The sequence below is a fragment of the Neodiprion virginianus genome, chromosome 2 (genome assembly GCF_021901495.1).
Source record: "Neodiprion virginianus isolate iyNeoVirg1 chromosome 2, iyNeoVirg1.1, whole genome shotgun sequence".
Lineage (NCBI taxonomy): Eukaryota > Metazoa > Arthropoda > Insecta > Hymenoptera > Diprionidae > Neodiprion > Neodiprion virginianus.
Genome location: NC_060878.1, coordinates 24,056,519 through 24,082,163, shown reverse-complemented (window position 1 = coordinate 24,082,163; position 25,645 = coordinate 24,056,519). Strand labels below are relative to the sequence as shown.

At 36.5% G+C, this 25,645-nt stretch overlaps 1 protein-coding gene across 7 annotated transcripts in view; it reads right to left on the bottom strand.

The window, feature by feature from the left end:
* Positions 1-24,361, bottom strand: part of LOC124298011 (formin-binding protein 1-like) — a 44,003-nt gene extending 19,642 nt beyond the window's left edge. For 4 of the 7 annotated variants that reach the window (XM_046749537.1, XM_046749539.1, XM_046749540.1 and 1 more), the window contains exons 1-2: positions 24,099-24,360; positions 2,644-2,759 (exon numbers count right to left, since the gene is read on the bottom strand). In XM_046749537.1, coding sequence (XP_046605493.1) covers positions 2,644-2,759; positions 24,099-24,122 — 140 coding nt within the window. In that variant the 5' untranslated portion in view covers positions 24,123-24,360. Of the gene's footprint in view, positions 1-2,643; positions 2,760-24,098 lie in introns of all 7 variants that reach the window. The other 3 variants (XM_046749535.1, XM_046749538.1, XM_046749536.1) reach the window with 1 other exon arrangement.
* Between the last annotated feature and the right edge of the window lie 1,284 nt (positions 24,362-25,645).

The window sequence follows — 25,645 nt, the reverse complement described above, 5'->3', positions numbered from 1 at the left end:
ACGTAGGTACACCTAAATATGTACTACCAAATGTATACGGCAGAATGCAGGTACATATGAAGTATTACAAGATAATGTCTCAAGCGAATTATTACTTCGGGGTGTAATATTAAAGAGAAAAAAGAAAATGTTTACGATGTAAAATCGACAACGTCCGGAAGAAGAAAGAAGAGGACACTGTATGGGTTATTCCAAAATTCTTTGATAGGTTCAACTTCATCGTTGCATCTTACTTATTATAAGTATAATGTACGCATAGGTGCATACAGGGGCATTTATTAAATGCTGAACACATGACCCTTCAGTGAGAACAAGCCGCGGTAGCGAAAATGGCAACGTCCATCGCACACGTGTTCAATGACGAATAAGTGCAGACCTTGCATATTCAAGGTCGTCCAAGGTTAAATCCAACTTCTTTAATACCCTAACGAAAACTAGAAACTATGATAAAACGCAGAAAAGACGGGGATTGATATTGAAGTTAAATAAAATTATTTATTGACCATTCCTACTGAGAACATTATATTTTTGTATCGACAATTCGATTAACATATTTGAAATACGGTAAAAACCGCAATTACGTACGTAGATTTTTGACATTCCACATTTAAAATCATTCTATTAGATGTATTTCTCTTTGTCTTTTCAAGCTCTCAGCAAAATTGTACTAAAATAAACTCTCTAATTAAAACATTTTGATTTTTTTTTTGTTAAATCGGAACATTGATGCACGTACCTAAGTACAAAAGAGTAAATGCTGAACAAACAATCGTCAAGTTTGCATGAAATAATCTCAATGTACGCATGAGTTTAACTTCAGTAAGGCTTTTACTATATAATATGTTGTACTCCGTTTTTACGCATACCTATACACCTACATAGGTATGTAATCTGCCGCTGTATGTACGCAAAGGCAACGCTCTCGACATTACTACGAAAATAATACAGTAGACGGTATTCAGGGAGGGCACAACGGATCTCTTTAATATAACATTACGGTGCGGTGTATGACCAGCAGCGTGTAGAGCCCAGTTTGGCCCTGAACTCTGTCGCGTGTGTGTAATATATGTACGTCGTAATGCACACATATTCGATTTACACCCATGTGTCACTTGCTTTGTGATTGTTTATACTTGGTACGATGCGGCGTCTAGTGAAATACAACCAAACTAGTACAGCCTGCAACCTAATGCACGGTTGACATTTCAATTATGACCAATATGTTTTTAGATTCTTCAAGTTTGAAAATTCAAACAAGTTATAACTAGAATTTATTACTATTTATATGCTAATTTTGACCACAAATTAAATTTTTTTTACTGTATCAGGTAATTGGAAACCCTAGATACTTAACCCCCCCCCCCCCCCAGCAAGACACGTGGTTTAAACGAGTAATTCGTTTTTAATTTTTATTTCTCTAAGACATTTGAAGGAACAAATGGCGAGACTAGCCACGCATGCAAATCAATATTAGCAGGAAAAGAATTGTTCTCAGTTTGTTCGTGATGATCAAGCTGAGTTTCAAGTGTACCTACAGTACAACCTCTCAATAGTGCCACTTCCCTCTAAGTCGTGCTCGGGTGCTTCTCCTACTACCATACTACACTCAGGCATTTTCACGACGTTTAAGTTAATAACGTTATCATAGCGAAACATTGTGAAAAAGTCACTGTTTTATTATTTTTACAACGATTTTGAAGGAACTGAGATTTCCAAAATCGCAACATGACGGTTTTTCCTCAGCATGAATTGTTGCGGTAATGTCATTAACTTCAACATGATGCATTTTCCGCAATCTTCCTAAACAGTGCCGCTGGTGAAATACGTACAGTTAGGGATAAAAGTATTGTCCTTGCCATAACGGCGACTCGTCTACGCAACATAAGAAAACCAAACCGATTCTATGTGTTTCTTTACATCAGTATCCAGCCATGAAATAAAATAGCACAGGTTTGAATAAATAAATTGACTTAAAAAAATGAATCCTTATTTTATTTAAATTTATCCACTGTACGAATACTTCTGACCATCACTGTAGATACTTACTTTAGTGATTCAGTAGTACGTACGTAAATGAAACACAAAAGTACGAAAGTTACACTTTTTCGCGCGGTACTATTGATATGGTCGAAAACTACTTCTCAAGAACGAACGTTTATAGTCAGAGTGGAGGAACCGAGATTCTGAGAAACGTGTTCCCCTCAAATCCTCCAAAGTAAGGCACGTCAAGAGGCGATTTAGCAGGTTTTTTTTTTATTGTTGATATTACATTTTTCATTTTTGGTTACGATAAAACTTTTCCAGATGGATTTGTTAAAAAAGATTGTGTTCTTGTGGGTGGATCTCCCAAATCACCCCTTGACATGCCTTGCTTTGGCGGATGGTTTCACACTTTTGAAGTGCTTAATGGCAGACAAAAAAAAAAAAAACATACGTGTCGCTTAATTTTTAGTCCACTATAACGCGTTACAAAAGAAATCAAATCAGAGAGATCGACCTCGGGATACCTTCCTTGTTAGTTGCATCGTAAATTTTTATTGGTAGTTGCCACTTTAATGTACTTGGCAGAACGGTTTTACACCTGCAATGAGGTGCTTTTTGGAGATATAGGTGTAAGATGTATGATCGAAAAACGATAATTACCTTAGTTTTGCGGCGTACTCAACTTCGATGGTGCATCTATCACGTATGAAATGTCCATATCGCTCCAGAAATTCGATACCTTTTTGTGTGTGCAACGAGAGATTCTCGTACTGGTCCTAAGAACAGAAAGAGAAAGAAGGTGATAAGCATGGCGGTAGGTATTCGTATGTAACATAAGCAGGTTTGACCATCGATATGGATATGATATTATACCATAGGTATAGATCTGCACGCCGAGTTAATGACTATTTTTACGCCGTAAAAACTTGATACTAACTATCTGATCGATTAACTAATCATACCACAAATTTACAGAAAATATTTCCTAATTGGTTCGAAAATTACTGCTGGACGAGCCTATCAAATGTACGGAATTGATCAATTAAATGAAAGGTTCCAAAAAAAAATTTCTAGAATTATTTTTTTCATGCGTTTTGTTTCACAGTCCGTGACCAACGGCCATGATTACACCGAATCGATTTTATACAGACCATTTACAGCACCATCCGATTAAATGGAGAGTTCTGAAAGAAAATCTTTACAGCTAATTTTCATTGACTGGTTAATCCGGTTTAAAACCGAAAAAGTGCATTTTGATGGTGAGGAAATTTTGCGGTAATACATCTTCCGACTTACAAATGAATATGCTGTGCGCCTCAAAGATCACATGGACTTAACCACCTAACCTAACCTAACCATCTCTTGTAAACTTATAAAGTAGCTTATAGGAGACCTTACGTGAAATTGACGACAGCGCCAAATCGACGATATTTGTCCCAACCGAAGGGCTTTCCCCTGTCTACGCCAATGACTCGGCCAATCATAAGCTTCTGTGGTTACGCCATGGCACGAAATTAACCATTCGTTTTGAATCGCCCTGTATTTTTGAAACTATTATAGCAACTGATAGCGCAACAATTGACCTTCAATTTTTTTAAACCGGGAGGAGGCATTTTTTCTTTACAAATATTTGTTTTCCGGAAAAATGATGGCGAATAAGTTCCCAAGGAACTCTAGCAATCGGTTCCTATAAAAGCGTCCGGTACCCAAGAAAGAGAAAGAAATAAATCCTTGTTAGGAGTAAATGTAAGGCAGGTATATTCTGTATACATATATGTATAATCGTATACGGTGATAGATATCGACAATTTTTCCTAGGCTCGCCGTTATACCTGCGTCCGCAGTTAAGCTCAGACAACTGAGGCACTGTTTACTCGAAAATCAAGTTTAGAACGAGAGGCTTCAGTTTCATAACCTTTTCCGACACAGCGTCTCATATATGAAACATCTTTTTTGAAACAGTTATTCAAGATTTACATTCAATTTTTGAGATAAAGCTATAATTTTGTTTTCATAGTTGACTTTCTATGATGTCAATGTTGATGTTTTAAGTGGGATGATGATGGTTCTGTGAATATAGGGGGCGCTATAAATAAACAGTATTGAAAATGTCTGTTTTTACAGAGTAAATGTGATTGTGGGAAAGTTACAGGGACTAGAAAAGTCGAACTCTGTAATCCTGCGTCTTTGGGGTTGCTAAAAACGAATCCGACGTCAAAATTTCAAAATTGAAGATGGCGGATCCAATATGGCGAACTGAAAGTACGAAAAATGTATCCTATTCACTCGTGTTAGATCCGCCATTTTGAATTTTGAAAAATTCTCAGATCTGACCCCATTTTCAAAATCTGCGAAGGCGAGAACTCTCATGTTTCAAAGATTTTGACTGCAAGGAAAAGTGTACGTATGCTTCAAAGGGATAATAATATTGATATCAGGCTACTTTTTCATAGATTTTCATATTTATAGAGCTCACAGATTGCACGTTTTTGAAAGCTAGCAATTCATTACAGTAAAGTGTGTTCTTTTATCAAGTCTGAAAAAAATGTCTCATCTCCGTACATGCGTGAAAGTTGGGTTTCCCGAAGAAGAAAATCTCATAGTCACATCAAAACCGTTGTGGCATATTCGTTAATGTCATTACTCCGTCGCTATTACAGTTATTCTCACGATCGGCAATATAGAACGCTACACAATTATCGGTATACCATTCCCGCTTCTTGATGGCACCGTTGCGAGAAATGAATGAATTGCGGTCTATACATATATACTTAGGAATGTATCGAAGCGTAAGAGGTAATTGAATTCTGTTTGCGTAATTGATGTTCATGAAAATGATTGCGTCGTGTAGGAAAAGTTTCCCATGCATCACACGACCGCAGATGAACTACTTTGACATCTGCTCGCAATATTCCACGAGGGTTGATTGATATTTGTACTGGATTACCAAGAAAATGAAGTTGACTTCTTTCTTTGAATTTTAGGATGTATACAGTGCGGTGTCCCATATTTAGGGTGTTGACGAGATTTTTCAAGCATACAATTATTTGAAACTGATTTGCGGGGTATGCTTGAAAAAATTCGTCAACACCCTAAATATGGGACATCCTAGCATACAGTTATAAAATTCTAAGACTTTTTATAAGGACAGTTTTCATCCTTCACAAATTTGATTAAGAAAAAAAAATGTCTCGCCTCAAGATCTTGAATGCTAAAGAAATCATTTGGCAAATTCGAACGAATACTGTTCACAAAATTAGATCTGCCACATACTCCGAATTCGAGGTCTTTTCCAAACACGTTAAAACAGAGTCAAATTATACATCACATACGCATCGATTGCGTATATACAACATCGCTGAATAGAAGAATACATACATACATACATACATACATATTCTATCCATTGAAACTGAACAATACATAAAAGCGTTTGTCATCAGAAGGGGTAACGAAAATCGACGGTTGAGAACACGAAGGATGAATCCGTTATCATTTTCGCGAACGTACGTCATCACGAACTCGGCTCGAAGATGATAAATATCGTGAATGTGAAACGGCTAGACTGCACGAAGACACAATAGATGAGACCTAGAAGAGTATAAAACGAGATATAAAACGTACACACGCCTATGGCGAAACAAATCAATCGATCGTTTATGGGTTCCTTGTTCTGTGACGTCACTGTACCATCAAAGCATTAAATCTTATTAATTCAGCTCCACTAAACTCGGGACATAAAGAAACCTCGCCTAATCCTACAAGACTACATTCGACCTACTTCTACATATAACCACGTGTGAACACGGTTAGTTAATGTATGTACGTTATATGCATAGGTATGTAAAGTCAGTATGTAAATACAATTTTCAAACCAATCTTCGGTTCTTCCCTGCGGTGCGGGCGATAATTTATTTTTAATATATTTTGCATCGTTTGTTTGGTACGCACTATTGTCATTAAACCATGGAATCGAGTCGTTAGAATTTTATACTCAACTATAGATATTTTTCAGCCGAGGGGGAAGATAGTTTCGTACGGATTGAAGTATGAAATTAAATAAAAGAAAACTGAAAGAAATTGACAAGAATATTAAGATCTTTAAATTTAGAAGACGCCACCTGGTAGCAGTGAATTTACTATGGAACTAAATAATTAACATTTATTTCCGAAAGTGGTCGTTCATCGCATATTTCAATTTACATTGACTCATTGTCACAAAAGAAAAATTCAAAACTTCTCCGTACCTTCATATTTGCAAAAATTGCGGTTAAAATTTACTCGAAATTCTTGATACATAGGCTTTTACGGTAACTGATTAGGAATCTAAACTCGAAGTTCGAAAATTCAAAATGGCCGATCTAATATGGCGGATGTCATTTCAAGAAGTTTTTGATTTCGATAAAACTCGATGTTGCACGATTTTTGGGGTGACTGATTACGAATCTGAACTCGAAATTCGAAAATTCAAATTGGCAGATCCAACAAGTCGGACCAACAAAAATAACAAGAAGTGGGAAATTACGCATTTTTTTATTTATTATTATTGCAATGAATAAATAAATTCTGTATTTTTTCCAGACCTAGAAATATTTCAGGGACCATGTGGAACCAAAAAACTCGGCAGTTTTTACCAAAAAAGTAGTTTGATATATTAAAAAAAAAAAAAAAAAACTGCAAACAAACTACGCGTCCAGTTTTCTTTCCTATTATTATTATTTTCATTATGAATCTTCCGGTGTCTTTCATTTGCATTCCTCAGACCCGTCTAGAAACAACGAAGTATGAATAATTGCTGTTTTTACGAGCGCGCTTTACGAGTGCTTGGCTACTGCACCAAAGAAATGTCTATGACGATTATTTCTCAACCACAGCTTAGGAAAGCACGAAAGACTGGGTCTGCAGTTAACGCGCTGGCACAAAAAGTGAAACTACGGCACCTTGCGTTCTATGAGTATAAAGTGCCTAAGCGAACTTTGCAGCAACGCTTAAAGGATCTAATTTTAACTTACACATATAATAACATGAAAAATCCTGAGAAATCATAAAACCTACAAGGTACTGAAGACGCAAATTACAGCTTATTATATTATTGATCCAAAATATGTAAAGATGCCATCTCTAATGGCACACGCGCCAGGCTCGTATTTAACCATTTCAGTGACAGTAGGATGCTAAGACGGTCCCACTTCAAAAATTTCCATGTCCGAGCATTATCACAGTTTATTTACAACTTCAAATGATCTTTGTTACTTTGAATAACCCAAAATATTGAGTTGAAAAATGTGTGACTGAAATGGTTAACGGTCAAAGTCAATGTTCAAAGCGTATTTTACTCTTTATCAACTCAATGTAATAAAACGAAAGTGCAATTAGCTCGCAACGAAGTCTTCTGTCCATATTGCCCTAGGTATAGAATAGACGGTATTAGACATAGATGATTGGTCAATCATAATTAATTTATTCATAAATATTTCGATTTCGTATAAAAATTTTTATATCTTCCGTTGAGTAAGTTCAATTCAAGGTGTTGGTACTATTATTTGTCTTCTCGTACGAAGTCTGCAGCAGGAATCACGACATCGACGACTAATACGATAAATACAGAAGTCGTATAGCAAGAAGGAAAGAAAGAAAAAAATTACCTCAATTTCAGCGTTCCTCGTTCAAGATTATGTATACCTTATACACGGATTATAAATGTACACTGCACAGTTTGTTAACCAGGTTACGCGTGCAAAATACATGCCTAACAGAGATAATTCATCAACTGCGTCAGCTTTTCGCATTTTCCATAGTACAGGCATTATCTTACTTTCCGACAAGTCTGAAAGTTAATCAAATATCAAGCGTAACAGCTGTACACACGCATTGGGTATACACGTGGAATTAAAAAGTCAAGTTCACCGACTGCCACAAGCTGTGCAAAGGTGTAAAGGTGACGTTTTTATCATCATGATAATTTGAGAACTACATCGCGGAATGTTTACCGTTAATTTTTCGGGGTTAATTGTGTTTCTTTATTACATCGTCCGTTATTCCGTGTGTACACAAATTGATTCTATGAGCATGTAAACCACGATGCATGTATCTATCATTACACTATGCATGGTTGCGCGTATCAAGAACGAATTAATATGTACTCGAATACCTTAGTACCTTCATTACGGATTATAAAGAAACAACGTGTTCCACCATATCTTGTACGTACGTAATACTAGAAGTTTAAGATTTGTTTTTATTTTTTGCAGCTCATGTCCACAATTACGCACAATCACTTTGAACTAAAGAATCTTAATTTTCTTCAAACTTTTCATATTTTACTTAGATTTAGAAATTGACAGTAACGATTAGCGCGCACTTTGAAAATATAAATTTCATGTATTCCAATTTAAAATAACATGCTTTTTTTTGTCTTCTTCATTTTCGTAATCGTTTATATATTCTTCGTTCTGTACTTTTTCGATCGTCAGGCGTCCGCAGAATTTTTGTACAATGCGGTCCACAGTTATTGCTGATTTACGAAATCATACATTTCTTTTCAATAAACGCACTGCAATGTGTAACAACAAAAAGGAGCCTGAAACGCCTGAAGAATCATCGCAAATAATAATAAAGATTAACCGGAACAAAATACACATGTATATACTTCTATCTATTGAACAGATATGATATACGTAGGTATGTGTACAGAAAAGTTTCCACTTCAACCGGAAGTGGCGCTGATAAACGTATTATTTGGTATTACGAAGTACTTATACTACATACATACACACACATTTTTATGAACCCATGAATTATATTAATATCTGCTGTACATGTTCAAAATTTATACATTTTGCAACATATAGAAAAAGTTTGCCACAAACGTATTGAAAACTTTCTGGTTGCTGAAAATGTTGATTTTTACGATAAAATTAAAAAAATTCCTGTTAACCGCAAGGGGTAAAAAATTGTGCGATTATTTCTTTCTTGATGTAAAAAATCAAATTTCTCACCTAATTGTGAGCGCAACTTTGTCGCATCAGTAAGATGTTAGGTATGTACATACAGAAAAAAGATTCAGGTATAGCTTAAAAAAAAAAATGTGGTATGGTAAATTTTAACAGCTCAAGTTTTCACGTACGAGGCGTGTATTCAAGAGTGTTTCCGGCGCTGATTAGAATTCAAGTCGTGTTAAATAGACGCCGCATTCTACACGGCAATAAAATTCGATCAAACGGTCCGCATAAGTGAGTAGGTATGTTATAACGGGTTATTACGTGAAAATGTCACACGCAAGTAATTTAACCCTTTGAGTGACACATTATTGTGCTGAGTCAACTTTCACAAGATAGTATTCTCTGGGTTTTCGGGTTGCTAATTACAGAACTGAAATCAAATTTCAAAAATCCAAGATGGTGGATCTAATATGCCGAACGAAAATGTCAAATTTGATCGAATCTGGTCAAGGGTTTTTGGGGTCGAATATTACGAATCTGAAATCAATTTCAGAAATTCAATATGGTGGCCGAAAAATTCGAATTTGATCAAATACGGTCAAAAAAATCGTATGCAGGAGTTTTCGGGGTCACTGATTGGATTCGCCATACTGAATTTTTTAAATCTGAATTCACATTCGTAATCAGCGAAGCCAAAAACTTATAATTTGTGTAAAACATATATATGTGTAGAAGGGTAACTTTATCGAAAATGAATTATTCCCTCAATGTTCACGATTTCAATCAATTTGTTTCCAACGATGATTCTTTACATTATATCACAATAATCACTCGCGACTATTGAAAATCCATTAGTATACTACGAGACATAGCAAAAAACCGAGAAGAAATATGTTAAAAAGTTTTCAAAACATGCAAAAAGTGAATATAAAATAGGTGGTAAGAATACTTAACAGTATGACTCAAAGGTTAACGAACAAAGTAAAGTCGCTTAGATTTGTACAATTGATGGTACATTTTACCACAATTTGCTTAGATTTCGGCATTCGGAAGTACATATCCGTTCTACGAACAGACATTTGACTCATTGTTCACGAATGGTCGTCTCATTCACTCCCTAAATTGCATAAGTGTAGACTGATCTCGGTAAGAAATGTACCCTAAATTGCACAAATACAGGCGTACTTACCCAATGTTAAATTACCACAGAATAACATGGTGTATAAATGATAATACCTACGTAGGAATATAAAACAAATATGGCGTGCACGGCTTACACTTACATACTTTTACCCAGGGACAGGGTATACCTATATTCGGCAGCAGAGTGGAGGAAAACAAGTGGATGGATGCATTACATGAGTCATTCAAGAGCCCTCTTATCGATCCTGGACACGTTACTATATCTACATATGTTGCAGACACGTATATGAAGCATTCCACGTCAACTCGATCGGGTTCTGACCTCATCTTCGTTAGTTCGGTTGAAACTATTAAGCCAGTGATAATTACACCTAAGTAAAAATGTCTCGATTCTTTTGTTTTTCCGCTCCTTCACCTAGCGGTTTCCGATTTATAAGTATTCGACCTTTTTCAAAATTCTCAAGAATGCATCTTTCCTTTTTTTCACGTCGTTTTCAGATCGTTTGCATGTTTTTTTGTTTTCATTTCATTTAGAAGTTCAGCAATTTTTCCATTACCAAGATCAGTAAGCAACGTTTTAGAAAAATTTGTCACAAAAAAAAAAAAAAAAAATGCGACATCTGATTGAATGTTAAAAAATACAGAGACATTATATATTATTCGAGAACCGCTCGTATAAGCGGCTCTTCCCTTCTCTCACCTGAGCCTCGTATTTAGCGACGAATAAATGACTCGGTATGTTGCAATTATGTAGAAGCTGAAATGAGTTTATTTTTCTCTTTTTGTTACTATTTTAAAAATTAGCGTCTTCGCGTAATAGGAGGATTCAATTCCCAGAATTTAAAAACGTAGAAAGTTCAAGAATAGACAAGTTAAAATACAGAAAGATGATATGGCATATTCTTAAGAATTTTCCAAAAAGGTGGAAGTATGGAAGTGTTTGAAAATTTATAAATAACAAAAATTTGCCCATTGAAAAATCGGTGATTTGACAGTGCTGATGTAACCTCAAAATCAGTAAAAGTTTTGACGGAATATAACTTGTGACGCGAGAGGCTGTTGGAGTAATTGTCAGTGAATACCCCATGTATTGGTAAGTGGTGGGCAAAGTTCTGAATTGGTGCCCGCCACTCTCAATTCTTTTATGTATCCAGGATCTATATGCGCATGTCTGACAATCTCTTTAACGACGTACATTATCAATAAATTAGAGGGGTGCAAACGAACTAAAGTGAAATGACATTCCAATGATATCCTCCTACGTGTATAAACTACATAAATAAAAGCTCTTCATCCGTTCGCCAATGGATAAATCCCTTGAAATCTATTCGGCTTAGGTATCGTAACGAAAGGTTGGGGGCAAGGTTGATACTCCGAATTTGAAAAGTTCCGAAAGCGCTTAAATCCGAACTATTGGTAGCGAAACTTGAAGTAGAGAAATCAAACTTTCGCGAAACAACAAAGTTCCGAAATGCAAGATACCGAAAATTCAATTTACGATGGAGCAAAGTTCCGGAAAATAAAGTTTCGACGGAGTAAAATTCCGAAAATTAATGTTCAGCGAGTGGGTGTAAAAAATCAGAAAAACCGGAAATCTGAATTACCTGGATTCCGAGCGTAAAATTTCACCAAGCCAGAAATTCACAGAGCTGAAAATCTTCGATCATTCGGAATTTCGATGTCTCAGATTTTTAAATATTCTCATATTCGCATTTTCTGATCTTTTACTTGGCCGAGTTATGATGTTTCGTCATAATTTGATTTCTATACTTTAACTTTCTTCACGAAAAATGCCAAGTTTGCCGCTTTCGGAACTTTTCAAACTCGGAATTTCAACTCCACCCCGGTTATTGCGACTAAAATTGATCATTTGTTGAATTGGTCTGAAAAAAAATCCAAGCCCACAAATGTTATTGACAAAATTCAATTGTCAATCATTTTTATGAGGTTGAAGTTGGTCGAGATCATTTCGATGTATTTTCAAGACAAATCGTTATTCTACATCATTATAGGAAGGTCTGAAATTCACCCACGTGAAGTTAGCCTCCCCACTTCCAACAAATTAATGTTTTGAATATCGTTCACAATTGTTCAAGGTTTGTTCTACATTGTTCCAAAAGTTTGTATTCATGATTTACAGAATACAATAAGACAAAAGTAAAAACCGTTTTTTGACCGAGCCCCTCACTTTTGGAAAATCGAACTTTTTTTTTGCTGTTCCGACTTGTTCTAGTTGTTCTAAACAATTTTCCAAAACAGTCAACCCGGGCTCGCTAAAAGCTGCAAAATATTTTTTACTAGCCCTCCACTTTTGGAAAATCTAACTTTTTTCGATTGTTTTAGGTTATTCTAGTCGTATTGAACATTGTTTTAAATGTACGATGTAGTGTATCGAACGAAAAAAATTCAAGAACGGGGTCTTCGGTCACCTAGGTTTCCGAGGATAAAGTTTTCAACGTGTTTTGGTGGTACTGAACATTGTTCCGAAAGTATAACGCAGTGAGACAAACCAAATGGGTTTTTGGATTTTACGACTGCATGATTCGACTCACTACATGGTGCCTATGGAACACTGAACTGGACGACTAGAACAACCTGGAACACGTTGAAAAGTTTTGTTTTCGAAATAGTAGGCGATCTTAAAACCCGTTTTTTAATTTTATGAGCTCATGGTTCGACACACTACGTCGTGCTTTTGAAACAATGTTTAGAACATCGGAATCGCAATAACTAGATATCTTCAAGGTCATTGTCAAGTTTAAAACTGATAATTTTGGTCTCAACATCTCGTTATGTTACGAACTTCAACTTCGTTTACTTTTTTTTTTAGTGGTAGGAACGTACCTTTACTTAAAACTAAAAAAAAAAAAAAAAAAACCGGTAGGTCCGGCCCACGCGTTCAAGCGAAAAGAGGTTTCAAATCTTTGCTTCTTCTGAAGGCGCACATGTCAAATATCTTATACATGCGTATATCGTCATACTTCGGATGTATAATATAAATGGGAATGAAAAAAAATTGCCGAGATATTTCGGCGCCTCCGTACGTTTATATTAATACATCATGACACAAACTTTTTCCCTTCTTCCAACTGCGCAGAAGTATGTGATGAATTCCACGCAGCAGTTCTCGAGAATCATCAATTCTAACGGCCACAGATAATTTTAAAAATATTTTTAATACACGATGTTTATTTATTTTTAGAGAGAAAAATCTATTTTACATCTTCGTGCGTGTGTGGATACTATTATTATTGTTATTATTATAAAAAGATAATTAACATAATCTTTTGTGCAAAATTTAAACCACACATTGTAGAATTTTATTTCAACAAGTATATTTATCATAGTTTGTTTGAATGATTGTATTTTATGTATATTATGTATATAGGCTGATTCGCCAAATTTTGGCCAGCTTTTTTGAGTCACAATTTTGATATTGACGAAATTTGGATGTGCCGTCAAATTCCAGATCACTGAAATATCAATTCATCATTAATGATGGATGGACTCATTTTCTATCGACTCTGAACACTTCAGGATATACTTTAACATATGTATTCTTTCACATAATAGAAGCAAACAAATTATTAAATAATTTTTGTTTTCATGCTCCGGAAATTTGAGATCTCTAGAAAAATATACCAATTCAATCGTTATCCCATTTCGATCTCACTCTGAAAATTTTAGAATATACTTCGGAACTCTACTTTTTGAAACGAAGAAATAAAAACAATTTATTTTTTGGGTCTTCACACATACATATCTGACTGAAAAAGTAAATAAACGTATTTTTTCGCCACTTTCTGATGATCCATCTCAAAATAGATATTATATTTGGAAACATGTAACATTTTCACAACAAAAAAACATAAGCCATAAATTTTTTGCGATGACGGGAAATAAAAAATTCGACGTCCGGTGCTAAAACGTGAAAAAATTTCAGCAAATTCGAAAATTTCACCACAAAAAGATGGCCGAAGGTTCGTAGATCGCCCGCATGTTACGGATCCTACTGGGTTACTTCATGGAAACGTTATAAATACGGGCAATAATTTAAAACCGGATACATTTTGTTGATCGGTATTTCATACTCCATGTTAAACTGACTATGGGACATTTCCGTGAAATGACCCGTTACCCATGTATAATTATCAAGTGGTATAAAAGTATTAGCATATTTCAAAACTTTCGAGGTCTCAAGATGTGTTATTTATTACAATTATATCGAACTCCCTGCAGCTCGATAGAACTGCGCCTCAACTTCTTATCTTCCTTGCATCCTTCCCAAGAGATTAAGTGTACATGTATATAGCCATGTATATATATATATATATATATATACGAAACACGTAGGTGTCTAGATTACATTAGTACAACTTACTAAAGCATTCGTCGGCAGTTTGTTAAACAGAGTGACAAATCGACCGTTTGGTGATTCACCGCCGTTGCTCTTTGTGGAAACATTTGAATCGAGTAAAGCGGATTCCGTATTGAGTGATTCACTAATTATTTATAAAGGCAAAGTTAAAAACGAAAAGGAGCAATTTGGATGAGTCGTTCGAAATTTGACGACGTTGAAATATTTAACAAAATATAAAAACACAACGTACTAGTTCTACGACTACGTTCATACTACTTCAACTACTGCAGGTTTACAAGATATTCGTAAAAAAAAATACACGTCGAAAAATTGGTGGTGTTGAAATTTACCAAAAAACAGTCCTAATTCGACTACATAAAGCGAGTTTTTTTTTTCTTTACTTTGCTTTTGTAAAGTAAATTACTCCCCATATTAGCATAACATGCATATAATTCTGGATTTGGAAAGCAAAGTGAGCTATTATTTATTCAAATCAGATATGAGGTACAATTTTCTCCTCAATAATTATTAATAGGTTGAATAGTGCGAACTATTTCATGCAAATCCTTCGATTTATTTCGTTTCCCTATTTCGTGGGAACATCGTTTGCCCTTAATTCAAGTAGATTGACCTCGGGTGCACTTGACTCACTCCATAATAAATTCCGCAATTATTTCAATCCAATATTGTTTTTGACTAGATTGTTTACCTACAGAGGTGGATTCTGACCGATTCAAGACCATCTGTTAGAAATCATCTCCGTATAGGTGTACACCTGACACATCCTCAAATTGAGCTTGATCGAGGGTAATATCAGCTTATTTATAAGTGGAATAGACTGCAGAAACTCCAAGATTAACCATCGCCTTGATTGTTCACGTAAAAGTCACTACTCAGGATACATTGTTTTACACCAATAACTTACACACAGCTGAAAATATTTCGCCGATAAAATTTCTACGTCATGAACCATACATGTATCACCGGCGATACCTTTTTCCACTCGAATTCAATTCATTCGCGACTATCTTCTCTCCGCTTTATCCGCGTGGTCTTGACCTGCGAAGTGTTAAAAACGGCTCCTACTTGGCTTACGTATACCGAGCGGTTCTCTTGAAAGAACCTGCTCGTAACACGCGCGGTTCAATTTGCTTGATTGGAAACCTTCGCCGAAAAGAACAAACTCCCTAGAATTTATCGGTTGACGAGCGACATTCAACCATAACCTCTCGCCTATTGAGAATCGGTCACGCTGCCTACCATGCTAGTAACATATTTACGAAGTTGGCTATATTCGCATCGTGGCGTGATTATAGATGGTCTACCTAGAACTCCTACGACACGCTCCCTACTTCGAGGTCAAAACCTTCGAGTAATTTTGTACCAACTGTCCGAAGAAATTCTCATATTGTTACGGTATTATTTTTCTGGCAAACGGTTCCCTGCTCCGTAACGCCATCGTGTAGAGTACACGTCACACAACGGTCATAGCAGTTTGACAGTTATGTATTGTGCAACATTCGCGGTTATTCGTGGAGTGAATCGAAAATAGATTGTTTCGAATATTATTCGCAGATGAATATAAAGTTTGTAGTGAAAATGGCGGATCCGCGTATCGTGCCGTGTTGTGGAAATAATTGCGCACATAGCGTAACACTTAAATTCCATGATTTAGTTTTTGTACCTCGCACTGACGTTCGAATTGTTCGATATTTCAAAAAATAAGCGTATTCTCAGGTACACGAATCCCCACGCAGATTCAACGTCACAACGATTAATCACCACCGATCTAGGGTATTTTGGCACCGTTGGTACCGAATTTATGTAAGTCCAGTCCAGCGCGAAAGAAACTTTTTTTTAGAGACAAAAGCTGCGAGTTGCAATTGTCAAGCAGGTCCTTTCGGGAGAACCTCTCGGTACCTATATACGTATAATACGTCAGCAGCCACATACTTCCATACGTACCGAAGTACACACCGTGCGAGACAATGACTCTGATGCCGATCACGACCTGGGCCAACGCTCGACAACCAGACGGAGGAATTTACTTACACGCGTTTTACCCGCGCCGTAATCGTCGGTGTCAGCTGTTCAAGCTAGCTTTAAAACGAGGATGAACGAGGATGAACGAGTTTCGACGAAGCATATTAAAGACTCTAACTCGCAGGAGACGAAACCTCGCCGTCTGTGTAATTTGACAAAGGGAGATTAGAAAATTTTAGTCACCCTAGTTTTCAAATCAGAGGAGATAAATGTAAGTTCGTTTCTTCGCGTCGGTGACATGACCAATAAAAAAACTTCCCGACAATCTGTGTTGTGAAATCAGTAGAAACTGGCCGCCATTAGTCTCTGTTCTAGGGAATTTTTCGTTCTACCAGATAACTTTCGAATTTACCGGTCACCAGGTGTTCTAGGTAATTTGAAATTCGCAGATTCAAACTGGAGACGTCGAGCACCAGAAAAATGAAGCGAATCGAATATTTTTAAGTCGGAATTCCATTCCAACATGACGTCACTTAGTCTGTAACGGCCAAAACGAGTACGTATATAAACAAAATTTAAGCCGCATCGTTCGTATCTCTAAAGTTCGACGAAGTATCGGAACGATAAGCGTAAGGCGTGGTCGTCACCGAGGTAGGACTGCTTAAATTTCGAACCGCGTTCCCTTACCTCGATTCGAATACATTTCTTAAGTAGGTAGGTATATACTCGTTATACGCAATGGTTCGAATCTTGATGTGAAAAAATGTAGTGATCTTTAAGATCCAAAATTGCTTGGGCACAGCTAAACAACATAGAGTCGAATTATAGTGCAGATATAATCTGCTGATCCTGTTTTAGGCCAATTTTATTTCCTGTAAAGGCACTGCAGAGAACTTTGGGCAAGCTTTCGTACGAGCTTCCACGATTTCTCTTTTTACAAATTGAATACAATTTTCGATACAACTGTGGTATATATATAGAAAAGATTATGCGGAACAACTATGACATGTGGTACTGACCATCCCGTTTATAGTTTCGTTCGAATGAAGGTTCAGAACTTCAAGCAAATACAGTAAAATGCGTAAATACCTCAACTTTCCAGCTAACTTGTTTTCGGTCCGAAAGAAAATGAAAGTTCAATTCTATGCGAATTATGTGACAATGACAGGCGATGCATCTGTCGTGAGAAAATGGGATGCATTGTCAAATAATTTGTATAGAATCGCGGTCGCATTTTGTTTCGGGCCGAAAACAAGTTTGCCGGAAGGTTAAGGCATTTACGCATTTTACTTTACATACATCATTGCATTGATTTCTTTTTCTATGGTGAAAAAAAAAAAAAAAATACCACGATTTCCAATCTCTGACACGACTGTAAATGTTGGAATTATAATAAATACGTCATTTTAAATTCCAAGTATAAATGTTCTTGAGTGATAAATATTTCGTGTCAAAATATGAAAATCATCGTTTAGTAATTCCGTAAATAAGCTTTTTTTCGACCCACTTTTAGGTGAAATTTTTTTCTTCATTTTGTTACCGAAAATTTCCTCAAATTATAATGTTTCATTTTCATTATTTTCCAAAATAACCTTCTTTTTGCTATAGTAAAAACTCCACTTTCAGCAAGGTCTCAAAAATTTTCATATATTTTACTAAATTTTTTTGAGTTCTTTCAATTTTTATATAGTCAAGTCATGTAATAGATTAGGGTAACTGGATACGTTTTTTCAAAAATTGGCATGTGTTAACCAGTTTTCTTATAAAAAAAAAAAAAAAATTCAAGTAAATAATTGAATTAGCGATCTTGATCGATGACTCTTGGAATGCCCCATTAATATTATACGCTCCATGATATTGTTATAGGCATATGTGACGTATAGGTGTGGTAGACATATGCATTAAGCTTATCTGCACAGAAGTTTTAATATTGACCTCGTTATAATCTTCCCCAACGATGTTCGTCAGAATGATGGATCGTCGAACAATATCATTATTATTTTTTATCATTTCAAAGCTTGTGAATTTCTCATACCTACTACTCATCCTGACATACAAATATACATATACATATTTTGCACATTATGAATTTGTCGCACAGATGTTCGTTATTACATAACAACGGCATGGTAAATTACATCACGAGGAACTAAATTCGACGCTAATTGCGTTGCGGTAGTAACCAGCCTTATATATATATATACATAGACAAATAGACACACGTATGGAGCAAAAAGGTGCGTGCATAACATAGATTGTTAAATATATCCCCCGTCCTCCCTTCGTCACTTTTTTTTTTTTTTTTTCTTTTCGCCACCACTTGGCAGACCTGAGAGGAGGTTGCGTATGTTTTTTTCGTCTGTTATTCTTTCACTGCAGAGGTTGTTTAAATGAGAGCGAACCGCGTCACTTGTTTCAAGTCGTCGTCGTCGTCGTCGTCGCGTTTGTAGTCTGCATTTCGCACATGCCAAATACCCGGTGAAAATGTACTGATCGATAACTTTTTTTTCGAGCTTGATCAATCATTCTAGCATAAAGCACGGATTATTTCTCAAAACATATAAATGGTACATTTCATGACATCTCGATTACGATTATAATTCGATGTCTCAGATTAACTTTCTAATTTTTTGGATGAAAGTACACAAAGAAGAACGCAATCGCAATTTTTTATCAGAATTTTTTGACCCAGCGTATCTAATGTGAAATTTAAAAACCTGAAAAAAAAAGTCCAGATTCTAAGATTTGAAAAAATTCAGAAAAATCTTATGAAACATTACAAATTGTTGACATCTGTTATAAGATGAAGATTTCGTAACTTTAAAAGATGAATGAGAAAAATAAAAAAAATGTTCATTATTATTATTGGATTGCAGTTTTGATCAGAATAAACATGAATGCTCATTATAATATGGGCCGAAAAATGTCTATTCAGTGAGATAACACTTCGAAATCGTAGTTCCTTCAAAATCACTCTAAAATTAAGAAAATAGTAATTACATTTTCTCCAGTGTTTCGTTACGATAACGTTACTGACTTCAACCTTGTCAAATTGATTTGAAAAGTTTACGAAATTTGAACATATATTTTTTTGTCTTCAAATTATGGTGAAACTGGTTAAATTTTTCAAATATTTTCTCCAGTATCTCTGTAAATATTTAAATACCTCGTGAAAAGTGTTTGAATGTAGAGAATTTTTTATATAATAATAATTAGAGGGAGTTTGTACGAAAGACTCGATTGATTTCACAAAGTTTTGCACTGCAGTTTTTGATTCAGTACAGTGTTTTTATTTTGCAAGAAATTTAAGAAAATTATTGGCAGATAAATATTTCCACCATTGTAGATGATCGGAGGGTAACTGCGACAAAGCAAGATGTGGAGGGCTGAAGAGGAAGCAAGGAAGGAACGAAGGAAATAGAGAACAAGTGAAGAAAACAAATAAAAATGGAAACAACAGGAAAATAATCACGGAAAAATACTTGGAATATTCATTCGTTCATTGCCCGTTTGTCCGTCGGTCAGCGGTTGGCAGAGGAATTAGAATATAGAACAACAAACATAAATATGCGGCGGAAGTTAGTAACGTTGTCATAATGATTCGTGTTGCGGAAAACCAGCTGTTCCGTAATTATAGATATCTGTAAAACGCGGTAAATTATAATAAGCGAAGTTATTAATTTTTTTAAAATTTAACCACTTCAAAGTCACTACAAAAATGCAAAATAGTACGAGATTGAAGTTAGTAACGTTATCGTAACGAAACGTTGGGGAAAAAATTCACTATTTTCTTAATTTTACAATATTTTTTAAGGAAATAGGATTTCAAAGTGTGAGTGTGTTTTGTTCTATTACGGTTTAATGAATTTTATACAATTCCAAAATCGAGAAATAACGGTTTTACCTCAGCACGAATCGGTACGATTACTAACTTCAATATGATAAAATAATTATTTTTCCCCCTAATGTTTCGATACGCTAACGTTACTAATTTCAGCCTCGTACATAAGTTGAAAAAGAAGAATAATAAGAGGATGCGTGAATAACGACCGCGTATTGAGTTTGAGAAGAAGAGCGAGGAAGCAAGAGAATGTTCGTATAAGTTACCGTTGATAAGCCGGCTTAAACTGATAAGATAATTGTGCGGTGTGTGTAAATCTTAATCGTAGATACTATTATTGACCGAGCGTAAAATTGCTGAAGCGTTCGTTCGTCGAAACTTATAGCCTGCAACCAAGAATGGTAAATGGAAGAGAAAGAAGGAATGACAGATATAATAACAACGCTGCGTTCGCCGTGTGATTGGTCGCTTTGTGTCAGATTATACACACGTACATGCATGCATACACATAGGTATATGGACGTGGAAAAAATGAAAGCAGCCGAGAAATTTCACAAGTAGAATAAGTTCGGTCGTTATGGACTGAGATAAATATCTCGAGATAAATTTGACAAAATGTAACCAAATCCCGAGGCACCTATATCAATCCTAATTTTAAGTCTGACCCAAAGCCTTAGAATTCTAGAAGGCTGGAGTTAGTAACGTTATTGTAACGTAACGAAACATCGTGGAAAAAATCGTTATTGTACAATTTTAGAACGACTTTCATGGGATTGACTTTCCAAACTGTGAATGAGTTTCTCACTTATATTCGCAGGTATTCGATGAAAATATTACAGGTTTCAGGAAAATGTTAATTAATGTCAAGATGGCTGGCTGATTCTTCGTATCAGACATGGAATGTGAAAATGTACTTTACGAAAATCTGGTACAAAAATTATCATTCGTTTATTTTAAGCAAGGTCAAGAGTATGCATACATATATGCATTATACACAAGTGTGTAAAAGTTGAGAGAGAAATTTCCAAGTAAGTTATTACTCGTGAGGCCGTCAGCGCGTGTTCCAAAAACCTACAACAACTTTTATTCACGTTTCTCCGTGCGAGAAGGCTACACGACCGATGGAAATGAATTTGTTTTACCCACAAGATTGGTCGAACTTTCGGTACAACGATCATAGTTCGTAATAAGTCGACGAGGATAACAGCCAAACGTTCTAATGTTCATTCGAATAAAGTAGAGAAACCCGAAAATCAAAATTTTGTGAAACACCTTGAACCCCCAATACTTTTATACAATTATGTGGATAAAAGTGAGCTTCGTTTTTCTATTTCCAAAAAGTTTAACACGGTTTACTGCTAATTCGGGCTGCTAGTTTCACCTTCACAATAAGTCGTTGAATATAAAAGGCTGAAGTTAATAACGTTAGGATAACGGAACATTGGGGGGAGAAATGACTATTTTCCAAGTTTATAGTGACTGAATTAGCCAAGTTTTCAGAATGTTAATAGGTTTTATGTTATTATGAATTACTGAAATTCAGACGTTGTTGCCATTGTGAAATAACGATTTTTCCAACACGTTAATCGTTACAATAACGCTACTAACTTCAGCATCGTATCGAACATGGAAACCAAGTTTTTCCTTCCAGTGTTCAACAGTTCACAATCAGTGAAATGGCGCTTGCCATAGAAACCCATCAAAACATATTAAAAATGTCCTTGCTCTGTCGGTGAACTGACATAGCACGTGTTTGCATATTTTTATTAATATACGCAGCCGAGGGCCATTCTACAAAGTCTGAATCGCTGATCGATAAAAGGAAATTCTATTACATTGGCCCGTTCTAAATAATTTATAGGGATTGCGATTAAAACTGATGATATTTCGCTGTTTCAAGCCATAAATCACGGCTTGATGCAATTCCGACGAATTCACGGAAAATTGCGAAGTGGCTATATTTCCGTTTAAAAATTCTTCCGTAATGGCGTTGATGAACCCGTGTTTAAAACCAGGCTGAAGTTTGTCGCGTTAATGTAATGATGCATCTTGGGTAAAATTTGTTATTTTGCAACCTTAGGATTACTTGAAATTTAGTAAACTGTTAATACAGCATCGATAATCTCAGATTTTGATTAATTTTTGATTCAACGTTTCGATAGATTAACCTTACTAACTTCAGCCTCGTTGTTTAAAACAGCTCCGAGCAATTTCAGAGCCCATCGTGCTTCGGTAACAACCACAATTTCGACTAATGACAATCGTTTTAGGACGATAGGCCGACTAATGTATTGATAAAACGGTTTGCGAGCTTCTCGGAACTCGGTTTCATACACATTTCAAATGAAACAAATGCGTGCACAGTAAGGAGTTTCCGGCCTCTGTTCTCTCGAGTTTCAAGGATTAAAGAGGTGACGTAGTGTGACAACTGCACACGGGGATGGCAGAAAGACGATAGTATATTTAACGATATAAATAGACGAGAAATCTTAATGCGATTTCAGTCGCACGCACGAATACCGTAAATGGTGATTGAATATTCGCTGCTCCATTCACGTCGCAGGCAATGAATTTATTGTCAAGTGGCGACGCGGCGAGCGCACGTGGAGAAAGTTTCCGACAAAATGATCGAAATTCAGAGAAAAAAGATATGAGGGGGGGGGGGGGGGGGGATCAAGGTGCTTCGATGATATGTAACATAACCCAAAGAGGATGTCACGTTCCGGAAGTAAGAGCAGAGAGGAGTGAGAAGGAAGAAAGTTGTACATACGTAAATATGTATATCATCATCAGTAGATGCGCGATGAGGTCAAGAATTTTGTGTGTGTATGTGTTAGTACATATATTTATTTATTTATATACCTACATAGATTCCGAGGCGTGATAATACAACTGCAAGGACGTGCTGGACACTTGCGTGTGTGTGTCTTTAGAAAATATGAAATGAAAGGAACGTTTGTGGGCAAAGCTTAACGAGTGTGCTGTCAATTGCACGACTGAATACACACACATCAACGAAAGTTAATTGTTAATAAAATTGCGACATTCCCCGGGAATATGATAATATACGATGATCCAATTTTACGAGTTTCAAATACCGCAAAGTATCGCATGTATGGATATATGTACAATAGTGAGCATAAGGAAAACAATAATAAAGGAACGAGAAGTATATGGAACAGCAAAATCGCGACCAACCTCAGAATAACGAGCGACTGCAAAACGTAATCTTTTCCGGGATAAATGAGGTGCGATGACTCACTTGTGAGCATGAATGGAAATATTGAGATCGCAACTGCCTCTCTCGGAAGATATAAACGATAGCTGGATATAATACGGAAAAATCTTAGGGTGCCGTTTCGACGCTGTGTATTCTTTAATCCCGCCGTGAGTGTGAATAAGCTCGGAAAACGTGTATCATCGAAGTTGTGGGTAGTAAGCGTAGGTAAATGTAGAAATGCAGAGTCGAATGACGTGGTGGGGATTGACGCAAGTTCCCTGGAATGAGTGAATTAACGGATGAGATTGTCATTCAATGACAGCGGCACGAACAGAGGCGAACAATGCGAGGCGTCAGCTGCAGCTGCTCGGAGGGAATAATTGACGTTCGGTGTGTCGTTCAAATTTCTTGAGATAAAATAAAGGAAACGAGAAGAATGAAGAGAGTGAGAATTCGTCGACCAAGGCATCGGGGGAATAAAGAATATCGCCCGGGGCTAGTTGGCTGAAAAGGCAGGGGCCGGCCAGCGAGGCACACGAACTGGTTTTGAAGACTGCAATATAGCAAAATCGCGACACAGAATTGTAGAATCGGGCTCTCTTATACGGAGTCCCGATAAAAACTCACCCATAACTCGGTGCCCCAGCTCATCTTTGCGGCTTAAAAGCCTGGAGGTCTATTGTCACGACACTTCACATAGAGAGACACTGGGATATCGCTCGAGCCCGTTAAGAGACTCCGTCAAGAGGCATAAAATTCACTTATTATTCACCCACATTTACGGAAACACCTTCAACATGTCCGCCTGTAACCACTGACTCGACTCACTGTCTGTCTCCAAAACCGCCCGGAATTCCACGACCGCGCCATCTAGGCCTCACCCGACACACTCCACATTCGGATTTCAAACCTTTCGACGGCCAACGGCCGTTCAAAACCCCCTCCATACCGAATTCCTCAGTCTAGTTGCTCGCCGCAAAGCCAGGGGCCTGATTCTCACTTAATTTGCACTCGTGAAAAGAAAATTTTCCGTTTAAAGCTATCCTCTGATTGGTCTAGATGACGCTTATCACCGCCCTCACGAGTAAAAAATGAGTCAGCATCGAACTCCAGAAGTGCGTTTTAATGTTTTTATTTTAGCCGCCTCTTCCAAGCCTAAGGTTTGAAAGAAGCTGCGGATTAACTGATTTTTGAATATTGACCAATCATGTGGGACTTTTAGCTCTTTCGATTCCGGAAGGCCTCGTTGGCTACTTTCCACTCGTTCGACTCAACCCGACCAAGTTAACCATCGACAGCTGCGCTACAACGAAACGAGCAAATTTGATTATGGTTGAATAAGAAAGAATTCTAATTCATTTGAATTTGGCATCAGGTTAAAAATGTTGCCTGCAGTGCTAAAAGCAGCTGAAAGCTACTCTGGCCCTGGGCCCTAGGTGTTGGACAGACCTCGCCGACGATCCAATACCTAGGGAAGATAAGATGCAACACTACTGGCGATGCTGAAAATTGATAACAAAATGCATCTGTAGTTAATTTGTGTCTCTATACACCCGAGCTTACGAAAGGCAGTGGAATATTTTCATTTGACTTTAATTAATACTATTAAGTATCACAACAAAGATTATCTCTTCAAGATATCCATATCTTGCTTCTACAATGATTTTTTTGATTACCTTATCACAAAAATCGTAGTTGATTATCAATTTTTGAATCACATCATTTTTTATCAGGAATGCGATAATAAACAACTTCACTATATAAGTTAAAACTTGCAACTCTTGAGTTACGTTCTATTTTCTGTCTCATCTTGCAGAGAAAAATACAATGCGAGAACAATGGTAAACTAAAATGGGAGAAGCCCAGTTTGCCTTGGTTTAATTAGACTCAGACCGCGTTAAAACACAAACATGTTGCACACAACCCCATTCGACACGACTTTGTTCGCCTCAGGTATTACTCGACACGGACTTATTGAACAGTGATTTTATTTGACACACTTATTCTACATGGGTATTATTGACACAGCATTCTTCTACTAGGACGTCCTAGTAGAGACGACTGCACTGAAACATTTTGATTTTCAATGTTCCGCAGGGCATGTGGTTCAGTTTTTCCCTCAAATTACTGTAGTATTTGGGTGATTCAATAATACTTATGACAAAAACCGGTAT